Source organism: Vulpes lagopus, chromosome 6, assembly GCF_018345385.1.
Source record: "Vulpes lagopus strain Blue_001 chromosome 6, ASM1834538v1, whole genome shotgun sequence".
NCBI classification, from domain to species: domain Eukaryota; kingdom Metazoa; phylum Chordata; class Mammalia; order Carnivora; family Canidae; genus Vulpes; species Vulpes lagopus.
The window spans coordinates 22,789,774-22,813,552 of NC_054829.1; the positions used below are offsets into that span (position 1 = coordinate 22,789,774).

Consider the following 23,779-nt stretch of genomic DNA (forward strand, 5'->3'; position numbering starts at 1 on the left):
CCTCTTCATATGCTGCCTGGGGTGGGGGGAAGGGAAGAGCATTCACCTCTCTCCATTTCTTCCTCTCACCAACCCAGAGTGGTGGATCACATCAGTGCACTCCTCAACGCCCTTCATGACTCCCCGGTACCTTTAGGGTCCTGCCCAATGTCTTTACTACCCACCCCCACCTATTTTTCCACACCCCCCTGGAAACCCTGCCAAACTTCACCATTCCCTTCCCTGCACTGCCATCACTGCCCCCAACCCTCTATCCTGACACATACGCACCCAGCAAATTCCTACTCATCCTGCTGGGGAAGCCAACCTGCGCAGACACAAGCTCCCTGGGGTCTCACTCACGCCCCTTCTGCTGCTGAGAGGTGGTCGTAAGGATTTAGTTGTGTACCTAACAGCAACCCTAGGTGGTGAATTTCTTAAAGAAGGCAATGAGGTCTGGCCCCCTCTAAACCCCCATAACCAGTTCATAGGAGGGACTATAAACATGATAGCTGTTGTTGGGAAAGTACCACTCCATCCCTATCTGTGGGACCCTATGGCAATCAAGCAGCAGAAGACGGTGTACAGGCCCACCCACTGGCCACTTTCTTTCTCTGGGACCAATAGGGTGGGAGGTGGGAGACCAAAGGCTCTCTCTTCTTGTAGTTCTGTGAAGTAGAAATAGCTGGCACCTGCTGTCCCCTGCTGGCCTGAACCCTCGAGGCCTGAGGAGTGGCAGGGAGAGGGGAGGGCAGGAAGAGGGAGGGCCTAGGCGCCCCCAGGGACAGAAGTAGTAAGGCCCACGGGTTTCACACCACTGTTCTCTGGAGCCGCTCAGCATTGTGGGACTCCAATGGTACAAGAAGACAGGTGGTGGTCACTTGTCAGGGCAGGAGCTCCAAGAAGGGGCTCAGCACATGCCTGCACCCCGTGTGCTGCCAGCTCCAGCTTTAGGAGACAGGGTGGAGGACAGTACTAGATGCCCTGGGAGGATGCTTTGTGCTCAGAGATACTATAATTCTTCAGATAACAGGCTCTCTTTCAAGACTGTGAGACCTCACAGGGACACACCTGCCCTCGGTGGGCAGCCCTGACCAAGCCCGCATCCCTCACACAGCAGCCATGAGTGCTCAGCCTCACCTCGTTGACATCGATCTTGTTCTTCTCCATGTAGTCTCTGTCGTTGACCTGGCCGCCGTCCACAAACTCCATCAGAAGCACTCGTTTGGTGGACAGATCCCAGTAGATGCGGGGGACCTGGAATAGGCAAGGGCAGGTCAGAAGGGCTAGCGGGCCTGCAGCTGGAGGCCAGGATCACAGAGAAGCACAGTGAGCAAGGCAAGGGCACATGCTCCTCCCAGGAACAGGAGACAAAGCCTGAGAGGGTCCAGAGCGGTGACAGGGCAGTGCGGGTCAGCCCAAGAGAGCCAGGTAGCCTCCTCCATCAACGAAGCCCCTGGCCCCTCCTTTAGAGACCCCTTCGTGCTTAGGGGACCACAGAACGGCTTCCCCACCCTCCTCAATGCCTCCAGACACAAGAGCCAAACTAAAATTGGGATTTAGGGGGAAAGGTGTGGAACTCCTTATACCTGAGCCAGAGTTGGCACTGAAATCTATTTCCTCTCTCACTAGGCCTGCTGCAGGCTCCTCACATGAATCTCAACCCTCTGCCTCAATTTCTACACCTGTGCAATGGATCTATTAGATGTATATGTCTAAAAATGAACAAATTTTTACTAGGTGATAAACTTTTCAGTCTGGAAGTCCTGAGTCTTCTCACACTCATTTCCTACAAGTCTTCTGTGGTAGATAATGCTGGATCCTAACCCAGCACCTACTCCCAATCTTCCTCTTCCCCAAGGACATACTTTCCCTGCTTGCCTTGCAATAAGTATGGCCAAGTGACACAGTTCTGGCTTATGAGACATATGTGGAGGCCTGCTAGGGGCTCTGGGAAGGTTTTCCTTTTCTTCATAAAAAAGGGATGTTTGTAAATGGTGCAACTCTTCTTACCTCTCTTTCCTACTTTGGAAGTGAATGTGATACCTGGAGCTGCAGCAGCTATCTTGTAACCATGAGGAAAAGTCCAAGAAAATCAGAAATGTTGGCCCTGTCACTGTCAAACCACTAACATAATATCAGCAGGCAACTGTTGTAAGGCTTCTTGCCATGTAAGAAAAATAAATATTTTTTTGTTTACAACACTCTAAATTGTGCTTTTGGTCACCTGCAGACAAATGCATTCCTAATCCAAATGCTCTCCAACTGACTCTGACTTTGAGAACACCCAATGGCCAAATAAGAGACCTGATTTCCCCAGGAATAGGCAAGAGATCAGACTGCACAAGGGCTCCTGGGCTGCCATGTGTGTGAGTGACAACCACTGCCCGGAGGGAGGAATTACTGGGATATCGGCGTGCCACGTTTCCCCAACAACTTGCGACGACCTTGTTTCCACTCACAAATAAAGTAACAAGGGCAGCTAATTCAAGGCTTTTGGGAAATAGGACTTCCCTCAACTCAACCCCCAAAACTCATGTAGCAAGAAGACCGCAGCCCTCAAGTCAAGAAACCGGCTTCCTTTCCTCATTCTGCTAATACTCCCATGTCTTCATCCACCCACTTAACCTCCAATGCCTCAGTTTTCTCATCACAAAGGACTACTCCTGCCCCATCTCTAGAAGGAGCTCTGAGGAGGACTGGGGAGGCACACACGAGCGAAACACCCTGGGCTCCCTGGAACAGAGGTTCCAACTGAAGTCAAGGTGGCATTTTGGTTTTGCTACTTTCCTGTAGTTCTTGCCGTTCAGGAATCTGGGCCAGCAGAGAAATCTGTGACTCTCTTTGACTGTGAACTTAAAACTCAGTCTTGCTTGGCACTTTTCAAAAGCTATCTTTAAAAATACGAGTGCGAGTTTGCTGTTGTGGCTTCCAAATGGAGAGGACATATTTTGGGGAAGTTAAGTTCTTTCTCTTGGTTTGTTTGGAAACCTAAGCTTGGTAGTGAGTGCCTGAGGGCTCTGGGGACATGAGGTCAGACCCCCCCCCCCCCAATCTGGGCCTGCCTGGGTCAACTTGGAAAACAGCTTGAAAGAGCCACAGATGGAAAGAGAAAACCCAAAGTCTGGAGACTCTCTGGGCTTGTTAATCAGGGCAGTGGGAGCACCACATTCCCCCTCCTTCAGCCTTCTTTCCCAGCCTCCCTGCGAATGCAACCATCCCTATCTGACAACACCGTGGCCCCCACCTCAGCTGCTTAGATTGGAAAAAAAAGAATACCAAACCTGGGAAGTTGAGAGGTATGTCACGGGAGCTCAGAGAGGACAGCAATTGCCCCTGGACAACTATATCATGGAAATGACAACGAAATGCAAATCTGCTCCCTGCTCAGGTAGGAGAAATCTGGCTTGACTGTGGGACATTAATTTGATGACCTGACCCCAAATCATCCTGTGGGCAGGAGGTAAAATTCACCCCAACACCAGTGTTTCATCCCCATGCCTTCCTTCTTCTGCTCCTTCCATCAAAGTAGAAGAAGATGAAAGAGAATCATTTTAAAGAGGTGACGAGAAGAACCAACCCCCACCCCACATACCCCCCAAACAAAACTGGACCTAGGGAGACCCAGGGCCAAGGGGGGCTTGGGGACCCCACAGGAAGGGTCACACCCTGGCCATGAGGACTCTGAGTCTCAAGTCTATCTCTTTGTACAGATCAGAGGCCCCACTCTTGTGGGCAGTACCTGCCCCTAAGCCACACTGCAGCCAATCCTGATCCCAAGCAGGAAGACACAAATTATGGAAAATTGCAGCCCAAGACCCCAGGCTTCCTAGTCTGGCCCTGACCCCACAGTTCCCTTCTGTTCCTGTGCTTTGGTCAATGCACGTGCAAAGTAGGCTCTGGTTTGCCTGGGCCAGGGCCCATCACCCGGGGAGCCCAGGGAAACTGCACAGACCTCAAGTCAGACTCTCAGGATGGCACCCTGGCTTTGCTATCTCCAAGTTGAGTGACTGGGTAAGTTTTATGACCTCTCTGAGTGCCAGCTTCCCACCCGTAAAGTGGTGATGCCCTTCAGAGCAAAGCAACACTCCCAACTTCCTACTAGCATGTGTGGAATCCTGGTACTCGACACAACAGCACACACTTAGCACCTGCTGGACAAACGGCAGCTGCCATATGACAGACGCGTAGCGTTTCACATGTGGTCCCGGCACACAAGCAGAGCTAATGCTATACACACTTCGGCACAAGTCACATCTGTCCCACAAATTATGACGAAGGCAGAACAGCACGGTGGTTTAACAGGCAGGCTCTGGAGCCAGGCCGCCTCCCTTCAGAACCTGCCTCTGCCCCTTAACAGAAGCTGTGTAAACTTGGACAAATGGTTTTCATTTCTCTGGACCTCAATTTCCCTACTGCAGACAAAGGGCTAATCATGGCATTTCCCTTGTGGGACTGTATAAGGATAAAGGAGTAAAAACATGTAAAGCACTTTTAAAAGCACTTTAAAAAGCACAGGCACATAGGGACGCCTGGGTGGCTCAGTGGTTGAGCGTCTGCCTTCAGCTCAGGGTGTGATCCTGGGGTCCTGGGATTGAGTCCCACATTGGGCTCCCTGCGGGGAGCCTGCTTCTCCCTCTGCCTGTGTCTCTGCCTCTCTTTCTATGTCTCTCATGAATGAATAAATAAAATCTTTTTTTTAAAAAAAAAGCACAGGCACGTAAAAAAACACTAATTCATACTAATTATTATACATCAGTGGTTCGTAATCTTTGAGATTCATAGGAAGCTATGGTGCTTCTCCGACTGCATGCACATTCCTCAAGGCCCGCCCACAATTTCTGGAGAGTCCCAGATCCTCACCTTGCACTAATAAGTGGCCACCCTGATGCGGCCCCGCTCAGGAGATGACTACTTAACCTCTCCCTGAAGTCTTCGCACATCCAAGCACACTCTCAGGTCTTCTAGTCTCAAACCCTGTTTTCCCACCTGGCCCCCAGCTTAGTCACAAACCTCATGGCCTGCCCTATCCCCTCCCCACAATACACGACAAATCTACAAATGCCCTGGTCTTGACCTTTGGGCCTGGCTGCCCTCTCACCCTCTCCTGGTCTCCCTGATACCACATTTCCATTCAGTGCTTGTCTGAGGTGCAGAGATTTATAGCACAGGGCTGAGGTTATTAAACCCCACTGGAAGATGCCTCACACACTGAGAGGTAAACTCTTCGCTGAGGCTTAATTACGCACAGATGTTGTGATGGGGTGCCAGTGTGCAAAAGCAATCTATCTCCAGTTTTAAGAGCTGAACTGGGTTCACAGTGCAAAATTTGCTTCCCACTTGTTATGTGTTTAGGCAAAATTAATTACTCAGGAGCCTCAGTTGCACCATTGTCTTAGGAACAGTGTGTGGGTTTTAGAAGCGGCAGGTCAAATCATTACATTAATTATTTACCCATTTGGCATCCTCATTTCAAAAATTTGTGTTATTATTATTATTACATGTCTTGGTCTGGCAGATGCTAGTTGGCCCCAGCCAGTGGATGATTTGCTGTTTCCATGGGAACGGTGAAGGAGATGGTTCTGTTTGTCTGGTTCATAGTTCTGGTGCTGAGGAGCACCCCTGCCGGCTTAGAGGCAACAGAATGCCCTTAGGCGAGCACCAGAGATGAAATCAGAAAATCTGGGTTGCAGCCCTAGCTCCTCTACTCTAAGACTGTCACCTGTAAAATGGGGTGATGGCTGTTGAAAGGATTCAATGTCATGGTACCTGCATGGTGTCTAGGGCAGAAGAAACATTTAATAAATACGGCCTACCCCTTTGTACACTCAACACTTCTTGGAAGCCCCCTCTGAGCTCCTTATCCTGGGCAGAATGAAATACGTGCTTGTGGGAATCCACAGAAACGTAGCAAAGTCTCTGTCATAATCTGGACATATATGCATGTCATAGGCCCAGATTGTAACAACATAGAATGTTTGTCCCCAGCTAGACGGGACGTTTTTCTCAGATAGGAGCCAACCATCTCTTATTCATCTAGGTCCCTCTAGCTCCTAGCACAACACTAAGTTCAGGAAATGCTCAGGGAATGTGGGATAAAGGAATGGAAGAAATGGGATATGCAAGCAGAAGCAACCATAATTAGATTCTACGGCATCAACCAAGGAGTTAGTATCACTCCTTGTCTGAGAGAGCCATGTTTTTCTTGAATTGGTGGCTTGAACTTCAAGGCTAGGGCAGAGTTACCAGATCTAGTTTGCACATCTGAATTTACAGGCACACCCAGATCTATGATGGCCAGCTGAGGAAGCATTAGTCATACATTGTACTGGGGGCAGACAGTCCAGATAGACCTGACTCTCAACTCACGCAGAGTCAAACTTTGTCAATGGCTACATCTTTCGCCAACATCAGTGTCAAGACACTACACTGATCCACAGTTGTGGCTTCTCCTCCCATGATCTGAGCTTTAGGATTCACAGGTGCCTAGTGTAGGCACATCTTCAACCTCCCCATCCCTGTTAATCAATCTGGATAGCAGAAGTATCAACACTACCTCTATTTCTTAGGATGTCTTCAGAAGCCACACAAACATGCTAGTCAAGAGCAAGAGACCTTCCCACACAATGTACCGAGACACCTCCCCCTCTAGAAGAGGACTGCTTGACAGTTGGCTCCGGCACTACTATCTAGAGCTCCTAGAAGATGACTTCCTTTCCTACACAAGCTCCAGGCTGCCTGAGTGAAGAGAGAACAACTGATCTCTTCAAAAAGTTGAAAGCCAAGCTCTCTATGCAGGGTACCAGAGGGGCCCAACCCTTGCACCAGGAAGAGGAAGCCCCAGAGAAATGGGTCCAAGCCCCACCAAGGACGAGATATGTTGGAAGAACAGTGGTGTTGGTGTGCATCTATCAATAGAGAAGCCTATGGAGCCCATGGGGAACATCAGACCAATCCTCAAAGACCCATTCCAGTGCCAACTCCTCAGAAGAGCCTTCCCTGCCCTGACTGACCACGGAAGTCCCTTCTCCTGAACCTCCAGAGCACTTACTAGCAGGACCTCTCACAAAGCCGCTACTTTGTATCATTTAATATAGTTTCCCACAGTAAGTGTCTTCTATCATCATATAGGCAGTTCTTCTATAACACTTGAAAACACAAAATTTTTCTAACATGATTGATGTATTGGGGGGGCAGTTTAATCCAAATGCAAATTTTGCATTTGCTTATGTTAGCTATCCTCTCCCAGGAAGCACCATGTGAATGCAGGAAACTGCCTCCAGCTGAACTGCACGACACAGCCATATACAAACACACACACCCCAACATCACCACGTGTGTCGTGAGTCCTGCCCACGCACATCTGGCAACACAACTTTCCGCCCAATTCCAGATGACCGTCCTTCCACCACCTCACAATATTCACAAGCAGCAACTCTTCTGATGCCCACTTTCACAAGCAGATGTCAAGACAGAGTGCCATGTGTTCTGCGGTCGTACATATTTCTTAGCCATCTAACACGTAAAACTACACTCCTGTTTTTAGCAGGTTTTCATCTTTTATTTTCTGTGTCACTGGTGACATTTTTTAAAATTTGCATTTTTCTCTTTTGTGAATTGTCTCCTTTTGTTATTTTACCTTTTACTGAAGTATAATTAACATACAGTGTTCTATTAGTTACAGGTGGATGATTCAACAATTCTATACATTACTCAGTGTTCATCACAGTAAGTGTACTCGTAATCCCATTTATCTTTTTCGCTCATCCCTCCTTCCATCTCCCTTTTGGCAACCACCAGTTTTTTCTTTGTATTTAACTTCATATTTTTGCTTGTCTTTTTTGTTTGTTCATCTGTTTTGTTTCTTAAATTCCTCATACGAGTGAAACCACGTGGAATTTGCCTTCCCCTCTTATTTCACTTAGCACTACATGCTCTAGTTCATCCATGCGGTTGCAAATGGCAACATCTCATTCTTTTTCATGGCTCAGTAATTTTCCATTGTGTATATATCACATCTTCTTTGTCCATTCATCTGTGGATGGACACTCGGGTTGCCTCCACATCTTGGCTATTGTAAATAATGCTGCAATAAGCACAGGGCTTCCTCTATCTTTTCAAATTAGTGAGGTTTTTTTGGGGGGGGTTAAATAAATACCTAGCAGTGCAATTACTGAATCATATGGTAGTTCTGTCTTTAATTTTCTGAGGCACTTCCCATAGTGGCTGCACCAATTTACATTCCCACCAAATGTGCATAAGGGTTCCTTTTTCTCCACATCCTCGCCAACACATGTTACTTCTTGCCTTTTTTATTCTGGCCATTCAGACAGGTGTGAGGTGATATCTCATTGTAGTTTTGGTTTGCATCATGGTTGCACAATGATTAGTGATGATGAGCATCTTGTCATGTGTCTCTTGGAACTGTTGTAAGCCTTAGCCCTATTTTCCCCATTAAGCCCTGAGGTTTCTGTTGTGTGGGTCTGCATACTATGGAGTTCATACTCCATGGAACTCACACGTTGCATTTTAACAGAACTGACTGCATATTAAGTGAGGTAATATACAGTGTTAGGAACAGTGCCAGAGCACAGTAGCATTAGCTACCATCATCATCAATGTCCTCATCTCGTGCTTCACAGCAGCAGAGATCACAGCTTACAGGCCCTTAGGGTAGCACTTGGTGTCTTAGAATTACAGATCATTCAATAAACATCTGTTTGGCTGGCAGGTCAACAACCACATTTGGTATTTCTCTGTAGCATTCCCTTCAAGAGCTTTAATGTGCAACACTAGGGACAAATCATTCAGGCTCAGCAAGAAGACTCAGGAAGGAGGTGTGCCAACTTATGTCCCATAAGGGCAGAATGTTCAGCGGGGGGGATCAGTCTTCCCTTGCACTCTCACCATACTACCATGGCCCCATTGCCCTGCCCCTCCTACCTTTAAGAAGTCAAAGTGCTTGAGCATTTGGGCCACTTTCTCAGAATTCCTCCCTTCATTGAGGAAATCCAGCTCCAAAGGCAGGTTCTTCTTGGCTTCATCCACCAGCCACATAAACTCAAACTCTGGAAACAGCTGCTTCACAGCCAGGACAAGCACCTGAAATCCACCAAGCACCCCATCAGTCAGTCCATGACACCCACCATGGGAGCTCGGCTCTCTGCCCTCCTGCCCGGGTCTGCACACTGATAACTCCCCGGGCCTCCCCTGAAATAAGGCCTCCTTGCTCCCCTGGGGCCTGTCCCTGTAATTCAAAGCCAAGATGATCAAAGCCCAACAGGTGCCGGCAGTAACAGCCCTCATCTGCCGAGCACTCCCAGCAAACCCAGTGCTGGGCTAGGCACTTACATTTTCACTCTACTCAATCTTCACAACTCCGGCAGGTCCATGGTATACACTTATCCCCATTTTACAGATGAGGAAGTTGAGGCTCTGAGAGATTATATAGAACTGTCCCAAATTTGCCCAGCAAGAAGCACAGAGCCAGAATTCCACTTGAGCTCACCCAGGCCCCAAACCCTTGCTCTCGTTCACTTGCTGAACTGCTTGCTGTCTCTGCTTTGGCTGCTCCTGGACTTGGCCCCCATGGTCCTGTTTACAAAGGTCAGGAAGGGTGCTGCAATCATACAGCATTTTGTTATTTCCTAGACAGAGTGGTGGGTACTTGAGCATTTATAATGTTATTTTCTAACTTTTTGCATGTCTAAAATATTTCTTGATAAAGAGTACACTGGAATAAGAAAACAAAGTTGGATGACACAAGAGGAATAAGAGATAAGGGATGTGACCCCTGGGATAAAAAGCTCAGTGTTTTGGCAATTTGGCCACATTGTGGATTCCTGAGTGAGGACATGATGGAAAGCAGGATTTCAGTGGACTTATAAGGCATTTATCAGCTTAATGATGTGAAGTTAAACATCCTCAGCAGAGAACAGGAGCCCAGTGACATCTGCAGAGTGTGCCATGATCCCTACCATGGGCTGGGACTCAGTTCTGAGGCTGCCCTGCACTGGGGCTCTGGATTTGAGAGTATCTAGGAAGTTTGTAGATGATGACTGCAGTAGGTAACAAGGGTGAGGCCAGGAACATGGAGATGCATTTCCTGAGAGAAACACAGAAAGGGACTCTCCTGTTCTACTATGAGCCCTCCTCTTAATGTTCAAAGTGGATCAAACTTCCTAGAAATTCTTGATATGGATTATAGTCCCAGTTCTCCAAGAATGCCCATCTCCATCCCCCGGTTATGCCAGATAGCAATGAGCAAGAATTTAAAAACCATGGGCCTACTGGTACCAAAAGCGCTACCCTTTCTGTTGTGGACTGTTTGTATCCTCCCTAAATTCAACGTTAAGCCCTGGGGTGATGCTGTTTGGAGACAGGGGCCTTAGGGTAGTATTTAGGTTTCAATGAGGCCATGAAGGTGGGGCCCCTATCATGGGATTAGTGTCCTGGTAAGAAGAGGAAGAGACAGAGTTCTCTCTTCCATGTAGGGCACAGAAAGAAGGTGGCTTTCTTCAAGCCAGAAAGAAAGTCCTCACCAGGAACTGAATTGGCCAGCCACCAGAACTACAGAAAATAAACATCTGGGGTGTTTTGGTTGTGTGTGTGTGTATGTGTGTGTGTGTGTGTGTGTGTGTGTGTTTTTAAGAGAGAGAAAGAGTGTGAGAGTACATGTGAGTAGAGGGAGAGGGGCAGAGGAAAAGAGAGAATCTTTTCTTTTTTAAGATTTTATTTATTTATTCATGAGAGATACAGAGAGAGGCAGAGACACAGGCAGAGGGAGAAGCTGGTTCCCTGTGGGGAGCGCAATGTTGGACTCGACCCCGGAACTCCGGGGTCACGCCCTGAGCTGAAGGCAGACACCCAACCACTGAGCCACCCAGGCATCCCAAGGGAATCTTAAGCACATTCCACACCCAACACAGGGATTGATCCCAGAACCCTGAGATCATGACCTGAGCCAGAATCAAGAGTCAGATGCTTAACCAAATGAGCCACCTAGGTGCCCCTAAACGTCTGTGATTTCAGCCACCCAGTCTATGGCATTTTGTTATAGCAGCCTGAACAGATGAAGATGCCATCCCATCTGCCCAGAAGGACCCACTGAGCCACAGCTATGAACTTCATCCTGTGCTTCCTTTTGCACTTCCTGTATTATGCCCAGCACTGTGATAAGCACGTGCAATATAAAATAAAGAGACCTAAAGCAGGCCATTAACTACAAGGCACTTTTGGCTTTGTTTTTAAACCCTTGTCTTAGACAAGGTACCAGATGCCGTTCTAAAGGAATCATCACACATGGTTATTATGCTCAATTCCTATCAAAAACCCTTTTTAATTACATTTGGCTGCAGTCTAATTTCTTTTAAGTCTTGTCTAGTCTTTCATGGGCTAGACCTGTGACCTTATGATAATTGATTTAGTTTATGTTTTGTTTCTGTTTGAGTCACACAAAGCTAGGTGGGAGGAGTGGTGACAGCAAGGCCTGTACAGCATGTGTCAGGCCCAGGCACTGGGGACCAGCAGCCCCCTAGGCATCATGTCTCAGCACAGTGACCTCAGATGGCCCTCAGCTGCCACCAAAGGGGAGGCAGAGCTGCTGCACAGGAAACAGAAGCACTTGCCTGGGCTAGGGCCAAGTGCATACCCGACCTCTGAAGCACCTGAATTCTACTCTCTGGGCTCTGAGTTCAGGGAGAAACCTCTTGGATGTTTTATTCCAGCCTCAATTCCAGAGGTTCTCACCCAGGAAGGACAAGGGAAGGAACCACAGTGAGGCTCAGTCATTTGTTCAATCAATAATTACTGATTACCTCCTAGGTAACTACCCAAGGGCCAGGCGTGGGCATACACAGGGAGCCACATGTACCCTAGTGGGTCTCTACCTGGGGATGAAGCTTCTAGCCAAACGATAATTCCTCATCATTTAATGTATGGTTTCACCATTATTTGTGAAATTTTAAACTATCATTGATACCAAACAGCACTGAAAGTACAGTACTCTGTACTTTACAGATTTATCTGTTACTAATCAATCAAATAATCAGTCATTACTAGTACCATTGGTTATTATTAATACCTAACGTCATTAATCATAAAAGCAAAGGTTTGATTAATATTAATTGCTAATAACTAATTAGTAAACTAATTCATACCCAAAAAAACTTCACAGTACTCACAGAGCTGATTTCTAAAGCACTGTGTGGGTAATGGCTGAGCCACTCCCTCGGCTAATATAAAATGAGAGGTTCTGTTGGAATGGGTGTCAGTGGTTCACCACCTTATAAAAGAATACCACCCTTTCCTTTATAGGAAGTCTACCAATCTGAAAGTTTAATGCCAGCTATGAACCCAGAAAACGTACCTCACATAATTTTGTATGTAATTCAGGGGATTACCAACCCCTTGAACTTCTAGGCAAGTGGGGAGATGGGTCAGGTTAGGAGTCATCTGGTCCAAATCTAAAAACGTTTGGGCTGCTACCATTTGAGACTTTTCATGGCTAAGGAGAATAAAACAAAACCGTTTTACCTTCTGTTTTCATCCAATTCCCTTTCTGAGAGCCTGCCCTAAGTAGATTCATTTAAGTTTTTCCTTTTTGACAACAGCTGCAGTCAACTAAAATAAAACAGGTGTTGTTATCAATTTGGCTTTTTGATTTTTCTCCCAAAATGTAACTTCTCCATAAAATTCTTCTAACAGCCAATGTTTCTACCAGTTCCTAGCATGCACTCCACACTCAGCAGATGTTTATTGAATATTCACATGAATAAATGAGTGAATAAATGAATGAATAAATGAAAATTTCAAAGGGTTGGTCCTCTCCTCCGGAGATGATTATACGTTCACATGTGTGTTACTCAAATAAATTAGGTTTTTCTGTTTCTGAGGTTTCAGTGGGAAAGGGGAATACCTCTGAATTTTCGGTGACCACAGTTTTGGAATGCCTGAGAATTTTCTATGTGATTTTCAAATGAATCAATCAAGGTATGCTCAACAATTAGCATTTCCTTCGAGGTAGAATAATGAAATTATTTTCCTATAGGGCCATTGGCTCACAGGAAGAAAAATCGTGAGCCACACAGAAATATATTGAAAAAAATTGAAAGTCACATAAAAGTTTGGAAACTAGTGATTGCTATTTATAATAACCACCAAAAAAAGGAAATGATCATTATTTACTACCTACCCCATACCAGGTGCTGTGCTATGAGGCACTTTACAGACATGCTCTCATTTAATCCTCTTCTTGCCCATTTTACAGAGAAAGAAACTGGCTCCAGGAGGTTAAAGCATTTCTCAAGGTCACAGAGCTTGTCATTTCAAATGCGGGACTCGGACACAGGGTTTTCTCGCTCCTTTCTTTGCGCAGCCCTGACTCATGCAATGCAATACAGGGTAATACAATAGGAAGCGTGAGATAAGGTGCAAAAAGAGCTGTTATGGACTGTTAAAACTGCAACTGAAAGAAGGCTGCCTGTTATTAAGTTATTATATCTTATAAAAGAAATAACGCTCTATGGGAAAAGAGCACGCTAAATAGAACGCCTGCACGGATCCGAACTGGTAAAAATGGATGTTCGACAAGGATCGAAAATCAATTCAGAGTGATGTAAATAGCTTGCCATTCATGGGGTTTATCTTTGTTCCGATAAGTTATTAAAGTGCACACTTTTTACAAAACAGAATTATAGGGTGAAGAGAAGTTTCCACAGGATAGTCTACATCTCTGGGGTTTTTTAATGTCTTTTAGAAAATAAAATCAGCTGTTGGAGTCGGTGCCAACACAAACAGTACCTAGCCACCCACTGTTCAATCAACACGTTCAGAAAAGAAACAAGATGACAGGCAGCATGCACTGAAAATGCTGTTCAAAAAAAAGTCAAAGACCTGACCGTCACAGGTCTTTATTTTTAGAGACCCTTGGCATGGGCCAGATGATATCAAAATGTGGATCAGATTCTGGTGCTCAGACCAGAGTCCCTCCCCTGTGTGGGAGAGCACCTTGGGGACAGGTGGCACACAAAGAGCAGGAGTTAGGTTCTTCAGGGAGTCACAGAGCAAGGGGGTATTCATCATCAATTCCGGAAGCTCAAGAGATAACGGGGAGTGATTTGAGGTGATACTATTGGGACCTGGGGATTATGGTTTTACCACCAGCTTACGGGTCCTCTGAGTCCTACCGTGCTCTCTAACAGAACGGCAGTGAGATCCAGCCCGCTGAGTGCCCTGCTATTGTAGGCAAGAACTGCTGCAAAGCCAGCCCGCCAGCAGACGAACAGACTGCCTTGTCAGTTCACCCCTTCCTGCTGAATCATTGTTCCAATCTCTGGGCCCAATTAGTCTGGCTCTGGACAGCCACTCAAATCAATAAGAGTCACTGGCCGTGCATCTAGAAGTAGAGTTGCCCCAACTATTAAAGGGACAATATCAGGTGATAATGACAAAGCTGAAAAACACCCTTGCCTGTGCCTTTCTCTTTTGTGCAAAGTCACCAACACCATCAGGTTCATCAAACACCATTTACTGAGAGTCGGCTTCCACCCTCCTACCACCATTGCATAGTCTATCCAAGAGACTGCCCCCTTCCCAAGAAGAGTGCCAGGTTCTCAGGAGACACAAAACACTATGGTGGCATGTGCTATTAGGTGCCAACCCAAAAGCCATTTTCCTCACCATCCTGGCTAACAGAACCCCAGTTTTGTGCATCTTTCATGTCCTTCAAGGAAGGCGGGCCTTAGCCTGAGAAGGTGAATCACAATCGGTCTCATATCTCTTGCCAAGACTAATTTAGACTCAGGCATGTGGCCTACTTGTGGCTCATGAGAAATGAAGGAAATTCTATTGAGGGGCTCCTTTTTGCTAAGGAATATGAGGGAAGAAACAGGTCCTCTTTGGCACTGGATATCATCTACTTGTAATAGCTGGAACTGCTGCAGCTGTTTGGGGACCATGAGGAGCATTACCCTAAGACAAGCCAGAATAGAAGACAAAAGGAACCTGGTCCTTAAAAACCATAGTGAAGTGCTGGATCAGTCAACTTTGGAATAGTCAACACTACTGCTGGGTGTCTTGAAATGTGACATAATACAGTTACTATTATTTACACCACATTCAGTTGGATTTTTCAGGTACCTGCTGCCTAAAGCATCTTCACTACTATAAACAGTATCAGTCCCCAACCTCCTCACTCTCAAAAGCCTCACTCCCAGACCTTCCTTTATAGCAGATATGTATTTGGATTTAGCAGCTCACCTCTCTAGCTGCAAATATTCAAAGGTTATGTCTAGTAGTCACTCTCTCTTTAGTATGAATTACCCTAGTAGGATTCTCTTTCTCAAAGACTGTGCTGGGAGTCACAGAGTTGGAGAAGAGAGAGGGACAGCAGTGGGCAGTGGGAGGGAGGCACAAGGACACAAAGTACCTGGAGTGATCATAAAAGGAACTGCCAGAAAGCCACGCTTTTCCTCACCATGTCTCCAAGTTTCTGGTGGCAAATATGGCCCTCTCGCCCCCCAGAAGTCACTCTTCTCCTGCTAAGAGAACCTCTCTGGGGTTTTCATTCCTAAACCCAAGATACTATTCTAAGTCAGGACTCAGGAACAAAATTGTAAGACTCCTTTCAAATATAAAAATGAAATGAGATTTCCAGTCAGGTTCTTAATTTACACAGAAGGGTGAGCTGGGGAGGATGTTTTCCACTGGAGACCAAACCTGGTGAAAAGGCAGCACCATCATCGGTCCTGCTGTTCATGCTGATGGAGCACAGAGGTGGGGACCTCGGGCCTTGTGTCCCACTTCTCTTCTGAAGGCTGTGAGTCCGGGTCTCCAATCGGCCTTGGGCACCCAGCCTCGGCTACTGTGCATGGGCCACTCTGTACTCCGCACACAGCTGCCGGGCCATACTTCCCAAGGAAACCATCTGATGTTTATCTCCAGGAGGGACATGCCAAACCTTTATTAGCGCTATCATTGCTATTGACCTCATGGCCACCATTACTTAGGAAATGAGGCTCTGAGCAGAGAAACAGTGTCACTGCTGTCCTCCCAGCCCAAGTGGGTCTCGATGGCACCTCTGGGCAGAGGCAGGTTCCTGCCTGACACAGGAGTGGCTGCTGGGTCTCGGGACACCCAGGCATGCTCTGAGACTCCTAGTTCACTCCCAGCTACGGCTGTTGTGTAGCCAGTGGCAGGTGCTCCAGAACACTCTGGTTTCCAGATAGAAGCCCGGTGTCACTCAGGAACCCTGCTCTCGAGCCCTGGTCAGCTCCCTTTTCCATCACACATTCTAAACCTTCACCCCCACCCAGGCCTCCAATGCCACCTCCTACCCCCTCATTCTCAGCAGATGGTCTTGCCTCCTACTGCAGTGAAAAAAATAGGGCTATCAGGCTGGTACGACTCAGCTGCCCACCTTCCTTCCACCATCCCCCCCCTGCCTCACACACTCATCTGTGTGCAGCTTCACCACCTTCCTCCAGGCTCCGAACACAGGCTGACCGAGGCTACTGCTTCCACCTGTGTCCTTCAAGCCCAATCCCTGGAGTCTCCCCTAGGACCACATCTGTCAGTTACTTCTTTCTACTGGATCTCCAGCCGCACCCCTCTCCCGTTTAATGGCCACCCTCCCCATCAGCGACAGCCTGCTCCAGTCCCCACCTCTAATCTTGTGCACTTTGGTCTAAGCACTATATGACCTTCCCCACTGTCACGGCCACACCTGAGAAAAGTAATCTATGTCAACCATCTCCACCCCCTGGAGCTTCAATTTTCTCCCACCCCCTCACTCCATTCTCCTTGCTCACCCCAAGGACTCTCAATCACCAAATCCGAGAGGTTCCAGAGCTTTACTAATTTTATCTTGCATTTGACAACACTGACTAATTCCGGCAGACTGTATTTTCCAAAATGGGTGCAACAGTATCTCCCATTCTGATGCTCTTCTAGAACCTGGTCATGCCCCCATCAAGAAGTAGAGTATCCACCCATCCTTTAAACTAAGGGAGCCTTTGTGACTCTTGTTCTTACTAACAGAGTAAAGAAGAAGTAGTGCTCTATGCCTGGCAAGGCTAGGACATAAAATGCTCATGTGCTCTAAGCCTTATTCTCATGGGACACTCACTCTTTGGACCAGCCACCATGCTGTGAGGAAGCCCAAGCAGCTGTGGAGAGGGCTACCTGGAAGGACCCACGGCCCATGGCCACCAGCCATGTGAGTGAGCCACCTAGAGAGAGATCCTCCAGTTCAGGCAGACCAGCCAGCTGGCACCACATGAAACAGGTGAGTCTCTCTACCAAGCCCTGCCAGGACTGCAGATTCATGAGCAAAACACACAACTGTTATTTTATGCTGCTACATTTTCTATTTCTCTTCTTGAAATTGTTTCCACGGGATGTAGCAGCACTGCCCAGTCCTGGTTCTCCTCCAATCTCTCTGGCTGTGCCTTCTCCATTCCTCTGAGAGCTTAACTTCCTGGGCATATTCCCCTGATGACAGTAGTCCTCACAGCTCTCCCCTTGTCTTCTTTTCTCTTTGCTCCACCCTCCACCCTCCACCTCAATTACTCTGCCGGATTCACCTACCTGCTGTGAATCTCCTTGCTGGTAAATCCTGTATCTGTATTTCCGGGCTAAATGCAGACCAGCAGAGCAATCCCAATCCAGAACTCCTGACTGCAGTATCTTCATTCTCGTGGTAGCTCCACCACCCATTCCACCCAGCTCTGAGATCATCCTAACCCCACTACTTTCATGAGAAACTGCATTTCCCATCTAGGCTTGGCCAACGGGCAACACTGGTGGAATTCTGGGGACAGAAGGAGGTAGAATTCTGCTGCCTCAAACAGCATCTAGGGCTCCACCTTCCAGGTGATGGGCCCTATGGCTATGATCCACCTCCCAAAGGACCAGCCCACCATGGGCCAGCTCTGGAGGGTGACCTCAGCTCCCAGGCCCTTTTCCTGAGAACTAGCTCTTTTCCTTGTCCCTCCACCTTGAAAGTGGCAACAGCTTCCTACAGTTGGTAACAGCCTCACCATCCCCTGTGGTTTCTCTGCTATTCCATCCCCCTGGAAGCCTCATTTTCTGTTTTAAGTTCCCTCTGCTGGAAATATCTACAGCAATTTTTTTTCTTCCCAACCGGACCCTGACTGATACACTGGTTAATGGCACCCAATCTTAATCATTTAAGTGAGAAACACACAATTTGTTTTATTCCCCTCCCATTCACTCACACCCTTATTTGCCCCCACCCCATGTAAAGCTGGTCACAAAGTCCTATGACCCTGCCCCTCCAGCCCACCCCTCCCCTTCACTCCCACTACACTGCCTTGGTAGCACATCATTATTTTTGGCTCAGACCAGTGTGGCAGCCCCTCCTTTAGGCTCCCTGGCTACAGTCTTTCTGTCTTCCAGTTCAACCTCTAGACTGCCAACAGACTTTCGTTTCTAATGTACATCTGATCATGACATTCTCAGATTTAAAATTCTTAAATGGTTCCCCACTGACTACAGGAAAGAATCAGATCCCCTCAGTTCCACAGTAGATCCATATTTGCTGTGTATACCTTTCTATGCTCTAGCCTGCAAGATCAGGCCCTCCACGATATCCTGTCTACCTTCCCAGCCCCATCTCCAACCGTTCCCAGCCATACCACCTGAACCAGCTCGTTCTTCTCCAAGCCCACTCTTCCTCTAAGCCTCAGGCATTTGCACAGGCTGGGCTATTCCTCCCCAGCCCGGCTGTCTTACCAGCTCCTCAGTGAAGCCCTGTCCCCAGCCCTGGCCACCTCCAACATACTAAGCACAGTGCTGGGGGCACCATACCCAAAACAGCACTTTGGGCAGAACTCACAGTCCCACACTGTGGATGTTTGTGTCCAGACCTGCCCTTCCACTAAACAGGGAACTCCCCCAGTGATGAAGATGGAGTTTCCTCACTCCTGCGTTCCTGGGACCCACCTAGCACCTAGGGCAAAAGATACCTTCCATGCGTATGCAAAGCTTAGTCAGGGTGAGCTGAGGAAACAAACTCAGTCCAGAATAAGGAAAGAGAACAGAGGAAGGGAGCCTGCAGAGAAGGGGAGAGACACACTGGCAGGTGAAATGCCTGACCTCCTGGGCCAGGTGATGGGTACTACCCAGCCAGGGCCCAGCTCACCCCCTCCCTTGCTCTGAGGACAGAGCTAGAAAAGTCCATAGACACAGTCTCCACCAGGTCTTTTCCCAGGAACATTTTAGGTAGACAAGCTTGTTCACTCAAAACAGGAGATAAGCAAACATGTAATCTGTGTAAATATTTCTATGTGAGCTTCCTGTCATTTTTACATCCCTTGGTTGACCACATGGCTGCCTTTGTTATAATTTAACAAATTAAGATGTAACTTTTCTACCCTCTTTGGTTCATCTCATTTCTTCAACATCCACCTGAGGTCTCCTTGGCCCAGCAGCTGTCCATCATGTTCTGAGACCATCCCCAGACAGCTCCTAGGAACACACCGAGAACAACTGACCAACCCAGCCATAGGTCCCCTGGTCACAGCACTGTCCTGACGCTTCCTCTGTCATGGTCTCAAGCTTTCCCCTCCCATCCTGCTGCTCAAAGGGTCACACTCCACTCAGCTGCCTTGAACCAGTGTCACTGGAGCCACCTAGTTTCCAGAGAAATATAGAATGAAGATGAAAGAGGAAGTCCCTCACCTCCATCAGGAGAATGTCCTTAGAGCTCTGAGCCTGCACCTTTGGGTGCTGGACCTTCACAGCCACTGTCCGCCCATCATGTAGCACTGCCTTGTGAACCTGGGCCAGGGAGGCGGCCCCCAGAGGGGTGTCATCAAAGCTCACGAACAAATCATGAATCTGTCAAGAATGGAGAAAAGATGAAGCAATTAAGATGACTCAGTTCGGTGAGAGGGGATATGGGGCCAGTACCGCCTGATGTCTCCCGATAGATTTTCTGCTCTACCAGTTGTATGCCAACCCAGTGTCTTGCCTGGGCTCTTTGCTGCCATGGAGATCCACAGCAGCATACGGAGGGAGTGAGAGAGAAAACACACATGGAGGGTGCATCCTCATACACATGCATGGGCGCCCTGAGCACCTCCATTCAAGGCCAAAGAAGTGCTGTCTAGAATGTTCAGAACTGAGTACCATCTGCTCGTTTAATTATGTACCATTGCACCCCTAAGGCTGTTACAAATATACATAAAATCAAGAGTTAACAGAACCTGGGCCCCAGGCAGCCCAATACAGAGATCAGATACTCAAATCCACCAATATAGGAGAGCTCAAGGGACCCTAGGCTGGTGGCTCCAAACCTAACAGCCACCTCTTGTTCCTGCCTGAGCAGCAGGCTCAACATGGGTCCCCAAGCCCACCCTCGGCCTGGCCAGTTGGGCTGCATGCCCCTGCCTCACTTTTAATCCCCACCTGCAATGTCACCCAAAGGGAGTCTTGGGCAGATCCCTTGCCCTTTCTCTACGAAATGGAATATGTGCTCCTTACTGTCTTCTCTTCCCTTCTTCCTTCCTTCCCTCTTAGAAATGCCACACCAAATCTTCCTGAAGGAAGAAAAGTCTTTCTGACTTGAGTGTCCACACCCACATGGTCCAGATATGAATATTCTACAGATGGGAAGGAGACCCCCAAAAGCCTTTTTACAAAAATATCCAAGGCTAAAATTCTCACCCCCTCCATTTCTTGAAGTCCCCATATAGCCTCCCAATCCTAGAAGGTCCATTCACACACACACACACACATACACACACACACACACAAATATGTGCATGCATGATTAGTCCCATGGCCGCCCTACTCATGTCCCCCTCATGCTGAGGCCTTCAGTCCTCGCCCCTGCCTCCCCCGGCACCCTCTTCTGCAGCAGGCATTCTGTCTTGCCCCTTGGCCCCCTCCTCTCCTTGGACGTCAGCAGTCAGATGACCTTCGGCCACCAGCCCACCCCTCTGCTTGCTAGGCAGCACCAGCACCTTGCTAATCTCCCTCATAAATCACTCCCTCCAGCCCTGTCATCATTTTTGTAGCTTTCACTAAACTCCATCCCATTTATCAACATCCTTCAGAGGCCAAAGGTCCAGGCAACATGGGAGGGGCCCACTTCTCTGTCATGAAAGATGGGTACAGATTGGCTTCCTCGTCCCCCTTCTTCTTCACTGGGTTTTTATTTCTGCCCCTCCCAGGGCTTACTTCCCCACCTCCTTCCCCAATCACATACTTGTGGATTCTCCTCCCTCCTGACTTCGAGGTCCCCTGAGGGCCAGAGTCTCCACATGTCAATCACCTGGGTCTCTCCATATAAAAACCCCTTATTCTGGACTTGGGCTTGGCTTGGGAGAATGAAAGAACCACCAACCCGGTAGACCCCGTTAGAACATCAGCTTCAAGTGGGCAGGGATTTTTGTTTGTCTTGTTAGCTGCTGAATTCCCTATGCTTACAACAGCATGTGAAATAGCTAGTGGCAAACACGTATTTGTTGAAAGGCTGAATCCTCTCACTTGGAGAGGCACTAAATCAACTTTCTTCCTTTTCAAATGGCTGGACCTTCCTGCTCCCACACTCCTACTAGTCCAAAGGCCTCAAATGTAAAAGCACATGTCCTGTGGGGGATTTACCTACATGCACTCCACCTGCTACCCCACGTAGGTGTGAGACCCCAGCGTGGCCAATCGGAATCCTGAATATTCTGGGTAACGCTGACTGCTTCAGAGATGGACACTTGACCCAACAGATCCAGTCAGACTCAACTGTTTTCCTTTATTTGAACTGTAGGAGAAGAGATTCTTTCTCTTTGCTGAACTTGAAAGTAAAAGTTGAACTTGAAGCCTGGGGCTACCAGGAGTCACACAGCAGAGGAAAGCAGAGTCAAGAGATAGAGAGAATGAATCCTGGTCACCATGATTGGGCTCTTTGATCTAACCATGCCTGAATACCCACCCTATAATTTCTTGTTTTTGCTTAAGTCAGTTTGAGTTGTTTTGTCACACAGGGCTAAAGGGGCTCTGACTGATAAGTTCTCGGGCCCATCTGGGTTAGACAAAAGAAACACGGGCAGGGTACCCAACATCCCCAAGAGGCTCAGTAAGTGTGAGTTCCTGTCCCTCCCCTCCCCCCCCCCCCCCCCCCCCCCCCCCCCCCCCCCGTGCCCTCTTGCTGGGACAGGGATCCAGGAATAGAAGGGAGGTAGAACTTCAGCAACATTCTCAGCCATTACATAATGAAATCAACAACAACTGCCTTTAGAAACCCTCTGGTTGTTCCTGAAGGAGCACCAAGGAGAATGTTTTCTGGAGCAGATCTGTGAACTCAGACCCTCATGTCCCAGGCAGCTGGAATGGCCCCATCTCCCCACTGCAAAAGGACTTGGGGGTCATCTGACCCCACTCCCCACCCCAAGCCTCCACCTGGCTCCCTGGGAACACTGGCTCATTCTCGAAGGACAGCCAGGCTTCAAACCAGTGTCATTGCAGGGACGTTGCAGAGTCATTGCAACTGAAGAGTGACATGGCATCACTAGGACTGTGTGGCAAGAATAGCTGCCAGGAGCACTCCAGGGAGAGGTGAAGGAAGGAAAGGGCTGAGGCAAGCATCTCCCAATCTCTCAGGTAAGAGGAAGCCTGGTCTACCATATCCCCGGGGAATGGGAAGGGGGCCTCCCACAATTCCCTGCCTCTACCAGGGGAGGCAGGGAGTGTGGAGCTTAAGATACCACTCAAGCCTGGGTACCAACTGGGCACCTTGAATGAGGCCCACCTCTGAGGACCTGCCCTCACCACCATCCCCAGTTTGACCAGTGGAAGCAAAGACAGACATGAGAAATGCACCACTCACTCCATACAAGGAACCTGTTGGGCAGATGCCACTCCACCCCTGCCCACCTACTACCTCCCAGGGCCCCTGCTGCCATCCTTTCCTTTCTATCAGGAAGCAAGGCACACACCCACACCCTCCTGTGCTTGCTTACACACACACACACACACACACACACACACACACACACACACAATAATTGATTGCTAGTGAATGTTCTTAGCTGGCTTATAAAAAAAGGTAATTAAAGATTGGTGCTACAGCCTGTAATTAAATATGAATAAAGTATCTCTAAATGGAACCTTGATTCAAAGTGCTCAGTAGAAGTACTTTATGCTGATAGATAGTAAGGAAAAATAGACTCTGTCCCGAAAGCAGAATTATACCCCCCGTGCAGCTGACACCAACGCCACCCCTCCCATCAGGCCCCGGCCCCCAGCCCTGTGAGCAGAAAACCATTAACAGAAACCAACTGCAACATGGCCAGCAATTAGACTCAAGCAGGGCCCTTAGCTGCCTCCAGTCACTCGCAGAAACCTGTCTCCCTTTCTAAGCGTGTCTTTCCCCTGTTCCTCTTTTTTTCCTCCGGGTCTGGTGGCAAAATCAATTAAGTAAAACAACTGCATTTTAAAATGACTAGTTATGTGCTTTTTAATTACTGTCGGCCCATGATTCAAATATATCAATGTCCCTGTCTAGAAAAGGAAAAATAATCAGGAAAAAAAAGTTTCTCTAGCTTTATATGATCTGTTTTTTTTAGCGTGTATGTGTGTGAGAGAGCGAGAGAAAGCAGGAGGCGGTGTTTGTTTTTTTATGAGCAGAAAACATGAGAGGAGCAAGAAGAAATGTGTCACCCCCCATCGGCTCAGGTTAAGACTTCAGCAGACTGACATCAGCTGGGGTCCAGGGAACCAAGGCCATGTGACTTTAGACCCAGGTACAGGGCAGAGAGCGAGACTCTCCAGAAAGTTACGA

General features: G+C 48.0%; 1 protein-coding gene across 6 annotated transcripts in view; it reads right to left on the bottom strand.

Annotated features, from left to right (window-relative positions):
* The window catches only part of ADCK1 (aarF domain containing kinase 1), a 112,770-nt gene that overhangs the window by 21,639 nt on the left and 67,352 nt on the right, over positions 1–23,779 (bottom strand). For 5 of the 6 annotated variants that reach the window (XM_041759703.1, XM_041759702.1, XM_041759705.1 and 2 more), the window contains 3 exons: positions 19,681–19,839; positions 8,923–9,081; positions 1,120–1,236 (listed from right to left, as the gene is read on the bottom strand). In XM_041759703.1, coding sequence (XP_041615637.1) covers positions 1,120–1,236; positions 8,923–9,081; positions 19,681–19,839 — 435 coding nt within the window. The remainder of the gene's footprint in view (positions 1–1,119; positions 1,237–8,922; positions 9,082–19,680; positions 19,840–23,779) is intronic. The other variant, XM_041759706.1, reaches the window with a different exon arrangement.